This window comes from Seriola dumerili, unplaced genomic scaffold (genome assembly GCF_002260705.1).
Source record: "Seriola dumerili isolate Sdu_G_001 unplaced genomic scaffold, Sdu_1.0 BDQW01000050.1, whole genome shotgun sequence".
NCBI classification, from domain to species: Eukaryota; Metazoa; Chordata; class Actinopteri; order Carangiformes; family Carangidae; genus Seriola; species Seriola dumerili.
Window position 1 is genome coordinate 1383388 of NW_019174305.1, and position 5268 is coordinate 1388655.

At 45.9% G+C, this 5268-nt stretch overlaps 1 protein-coding gene across 1 annotated transcript; it reads right to left on the bottom strand.

Annotated features, from left to right (window-relative positions):
- Positions 1–330: 330 nt before the first annotated feature.
- Positions 331–3079, bottom strand: LOC111217974 (homeobox protein HMX1-like). The gene is made up of 2 exons (XM_022740046.1): positions 2621–3079; positions 331–1189 (listed from the first exon to the last, which is right to left on the bottom strand). The coding sequence occupies exons 1-2, from the start codon at positions 2919–2921 to the stop codon at positions 567–569; spliced, it is 924 nt and encodes a 307-aa protein (XP_022595767.1). The 5' UTR covers positions 2922–3079; the 3' UTR covers positions 331–566.
- Between the last annotated feature and the right edge of the window lie 2189 nt (positions 3080–5268).

Sequence of the window (5268 nt, forward strand, 5' to 3'; positions counted from 1 at the left end):
GGAGTGTATAAAGGTTAACTTCGTCGTTTCCGAAGTCACAGGTTCCTGCTCTGAGCTTAGTTCTTTGGTTGTGTCGCAGAACATATGGATTCACTTCATTCACTATAAACACCTCTCTGTGTAACCCCGTCCGTTTGTGATTGACAGAAATGAAGACACATTTGAGGTCATGATGTGTGTTAATAAACAACAGCAAAACAGACAGAATTGTGCTTGTTTTTTTTTTTTATTTATTTATCTGTTTATGTGAAAAAGTGACAAAGTTGGAAAAATCTGTGGCTTTAAATATAAAAGTTTGCAAAAATATGTGTGTATTCAAACATACAGTACATGGACACCCCCGGCCCCTGGCCTGCCCACGCTTGACTGTTATTATAGTCTATACAGTGGAAGAGACAGAGACTCTTGAAGAGGCTTGTGAACAGAAATATCAGGATGATTCATTACTTTGTGTTATATTCAGGGTCTTTGCAGCTCTTTGGATGTTGTGGGTTATTGCACGATTCGGTACTCACAGGGTGAACTGAAGTCAACAAACAGTTTGATACATGAGTCTTGAACAGTCTTTACACCAAGCCGGTCATCTGCGATCTTAACATGCTCATGGAGTGAGCAAACGAGGACAGAGGGTAGCTGATGGAGCTGGAGAAGCCCGCAACAGGTGGAGAAACTGGATGTCCTGTCAGGTTGAAACCCAGCGCTGCGGTGGGCGCGGGTCCCTCGTGATACAAGATGGGGACCCTGACAATCCGCTGGGTCGAGTTTGGGATGTGAGCAGCCTCTAGATCCGCCGCCAGCTGCCTCTTCCATTTGTTCCTCCGGTTCTGAAACCAGATTTTGACCTGAGTCTCTGTCAGGTGGAGAGACGCTGCCAGCCCCGCTCTCTCCGAGCTGCTCAGATACCGCTTCACATCAAAAGTTGACTCCAGTTGAAACACCTGACTGCGGCTGAACACGGTCCGGGTCTTCTTCTTCCGGGTGGAGCTCGGGTCAGATGTCGTGTCTTGCTCCGGCCGCGTGTCAAAAGCGTGCTGCACGTCCTCGTTGTCATCCGTCAGGTTGCTGTCCCCCGTTTTCCGGTCGGTCTCGTCGCTGCCCTCCGTTATCGGCTCGGACACGGCGGGTGAACCTCTGTCGCTGGTCGTTACGGAGCAGCAGTGATCCTCTGAGTTTGTATTGTCCCTTGGAGCTGAAAGGAAAACCGAAAACACCAATCAGAAAAAAAAAACATACAAAAATATTTTCACATCTTTTTTCACACATCTTGGCAGTTTCAGTGTTGAAGCATGGCGGAATAAACAGTCCGCACCAGAGGAAATTAAGTTGGAAGAGATAACACGTCAAATTGTTGACGTTTTAATCTACTTAGAGAAATGTAATCATTTTTTAATAAAGCTGGATTTAAATCCTATTTAAAATAGTTTTGTGTTTTGCAGTTCATTTGTTACCAGAAAGTTGGGCTGCGCATGGGCAAAATTAAAACGTTTTGATTGGATTGTATAACACATGATCCATGAGGAAGTTGTGTCAGGCTCGATTGTGATACAGACACGAGCACAATGAACAGTCTTTCACAGGAAATCCAACAAGACCTCCGCAGTTTCTAACCCAATAATAACATCCTACAAGTTAATGCCGATATTCTGTGTGGACATTGCTGTTGACCCGGCTCTTCCATCACATCATCATTTTGGATTTAAAAAAAAATCTATCTAAATAGGAGTCAAGAGGGAAGCACTTTGTTTACATGTGAAGGCGCATGTGAGTGGCACAAATGGCACTGACTGTGCGTAAAAGCGTCATGTTGACGTACAGTGCTACTGCGACTCTGTTTTGGTTTGTATTCTGGGCATTTGTGCGTAATCCACGTGCGCAATGTTGAGAGTGGGTTACAGATTTCTTGATGAGAAACATCAATGAAACGTCCTCTGCTTTCATGCAGTAGACTGGTCGGACATCATGAAATCGTACATGTGTTTTACAGGTCGACGCGATTCTTCAGCCTGTCAAAAAATCGCATTACAAACGCAGTCAAGTCAGGCAGTGAATGAGTTTGGGAAGCTCGGTGAGTTCGGGGGGGGGGGGGCGAATGGAGAGAGGAGCCACGGCTGTAAGAATCAGGCTCCACACTCGACTCGCTCCGAGTTTATTTAATGAAGCCAGAAGTAACGTGCGACGTGCCCGCTTTCTATACTCCACGTGCTTCTAATAAAGCCACCTTGATAAATTCACATCGATAAATAAATTACCTCATGGTGTCTGCTGACATAACAATTAGTGATGCATGGTGGTAAAAAAAAAAGCTGCGTAAATGTGCTCTACCCCCAGAGGCCTTAAGCAAAAATATGATCAAGAAATGATTCTGACACACCATGAATTTTTCAGTTGTTTTTCTATCAAATAATATGTACCAATAGTTCGTTAATAAAAGCGCGGCACTCTGTTTGCACCATTCTATGAAACGTCTTACAGTATTGTACCGACAAAAGATACAACAATCTGTCCATGCGTTCTGTGTATTAAGTTGCAGTAAGGCTCAGTTTATTGCATGACATATTTCGCGCATGGGGGGGGAATAATCCCAGATTTCCAGAAAGGATCGAAGCTCCGGGGTACTCACTGTGCGCTGTTTCCAAAGCTCTGAAGTTCAAGGCAGCCCCCCCGCGGTACCACTGCAGCGGCGAGTCCCTGTATGGAGACCGAGCTGTGGAGCTGGAGCCATGGGGCGTTGGGGCGACCGTGTCGAAGTGATGTGCGTTCGCGACTCTGCCAGAAGACACCGTGTCCACACCAGCCTCCCCTCTACTGCTGTCCGACAGCGAGTCCTGCCCGTTCCGCTCCTTGCCCAGGAGGTTCTCGATGAAAAACGACGACGCCCTCGATGAAGTGGGAGTCTGTGTTTCGGTCAGCTTCTCCTGCATCTTTTCCTGACTTCACGGTGCTTTTTTTTTCACGAAAACAGAGCTGGTCCTGTCTTGATTGTGCGTTCAGTCGACTGAAAGTCCAAGCAGTCTTTTCAAGCCTCGCTGCTGTTGGGCTGTGATCAGATGAGGAGTCATGGCAGAGACGGGACGGGGATCTCCTCGGTGCTAGCGGGAGGAGAGGGAGACGGGGAGACAGGGAGACGGAAGCAGTAGTACAGTGAAACGTCAAGTCTAACGCTGAACGAGCCGGGGGCATCCAGCGATTGGACGAGCACAATAGCAAATGGGGTTTTCCAAGGAAAGGAGACTGTCTCTCTGCGTCAGCTGCCGCCGTGTGTGTGTGTGTGTGTGTGTGTGTGTGTGTGTGTGTGTGTGTGTGTGTGTGTGTGTGTTCACGTGCAGGGCCGTCCCCTCGAGGCCATGCAGCCAGAAGAAAACCTCTGTTCTTGGTACAGCACTCTTTATTTGGGTCAATTAGAGTGCAAATCAAAATAAAGATCAGCCAGGGCAGCAGCCATCCCTGGGGTCGAGACCCCCCCACCCCCTCCCCCTGCCCCGTCCACTCTGACATAGGAAGCACTTACGGTCAGTTATTACACTGGCAGCGAACGACAGGAGCCTGTCAATTTTTAAGGGTTCGTGTGTGTGTGTGTGTGTGTGTGTGTGTGTGTGTGTGTGCGTGTGTGTGCGTGTGTGTGCGTGCGTGCGTTCGTGCGTGCATGTGTGTGTGTATGTTAATCCTGATACCATTACATGGATACAATCAAAAATTACCCGTGTTTTCATCATTCCATGGACCTGAGAAGATAATACACAAAGTGAGGATAGATTTGACATCAGGTGGAAGACGGTGACGTTTCAGTCTTTAGTGCGTGTGTGTGTGTTTGTGTGTGTGTTTTCAGTACAGCACCCTACAGACCTACACATTAGGCCTAGTCCATATAACAGTACATCAGCGTTGGTTCAGAGTGGCATGATGTTATTGACCCCAGAGTTATAAGGTTTGAGCACGTGCGTACCGAAGCATGCAAAATGGCACGTGAAACGCTGCGTCCCGAAAATGCGGCCGCTGTCAAAGGTTATCCAAACTTTGCGTAATGGTTGATAATAGGCCTGTTTATCTGTAGCTTCTGCTACTGCGTTCTTTAATCAGCTCCAGCTAAACACGCTCTCCTTTATTTTAAGATTTACTTGAGCTGTTGACATTTTATCAGGCCCATTCCTCAGTAGGTTGTATGATGTTTCATCCCGGGGTTCTTTGCAAAAATTAATGTTACGGCAAAACAAAACAAACAAAAAAAAAAACATGTTTGTTTTAATACTTCTTCATCTTGTTTTTCTTTTCCCCTTAAATTGGTATTTATAAACTCGACATTTCAATTTGACTTGGAGCAACAGGCCTTTGGTTCCTCAGAATTTCCTCAGTAAACAGCAAACAGCATCATTAGAAAGCAGCAGAGACCCAAACAAGAGAGTGACAGAGTGAAGTTTTACATGAAAGTCGCCGATATTTGGGGGCGGCTACCCGTGCGTGGTTTTACTTACAGCTCAGAATACAAAGAGGAAAAAGCCAACTGATTGAAAGTAGCTGGTGTGTTTGCACTGAATTGAGCCCTCATCGCGCAGATTAAGATAAGATTATCACCATTAGATCATCAGAAACATTTCAATGAGTGCTGACGGGCGTCTTTACCCTTTTCGTTGAAATGGCAAGACATTTGAGCTTTTTATTTCCCTCAATGGAGTCAGCAGCGCTGACCTTTTAACTCCAGCCCTCCTCCCCTCTCTCTATCTCTATCTTTCCCTCTCTATCTCTCCCTCTCTCTCCTTCTCCCTAAGGCTAGACTTACCCTTTGACAGAGGATCAGCGGTAATGTTGCTCTTCAACCTAACACTCAGCGCAGACAACAGTAACATGAGCCGTGTGTTGAAGAGCTGAGTCTTGCACCTGTCTTGTAATATCCCCCTCAATAAAGACACTTCACATGGCGGAGGTTGATGCGCCTTCAACTCTGCGCCTGTCTGATTTCCTCCTCATGCGGCATAAACGTCTTAACTTCCTGTTTAATGACTATACAGTTGAACAGTGACCCTCAGCTCCACCAGCTGCGAGATTTATCCAAAGAAAATTTGATTTATTATTACTTATTTATTTTATGATTGTCATTTAATGTAGACTAGAGTTGTGGAGTTGTGGAGGAAAAAGCCAACAACTTGGTCTCTAGTAAACTCTGTAGATACTGTAAACGCATGCTGGTCTGTCTTCATGTTATTACAGATGATACATTTAAATAGCTCATTGAAACAAACTCAATAAATGTAAGCAACGGACAATGGGAATAAA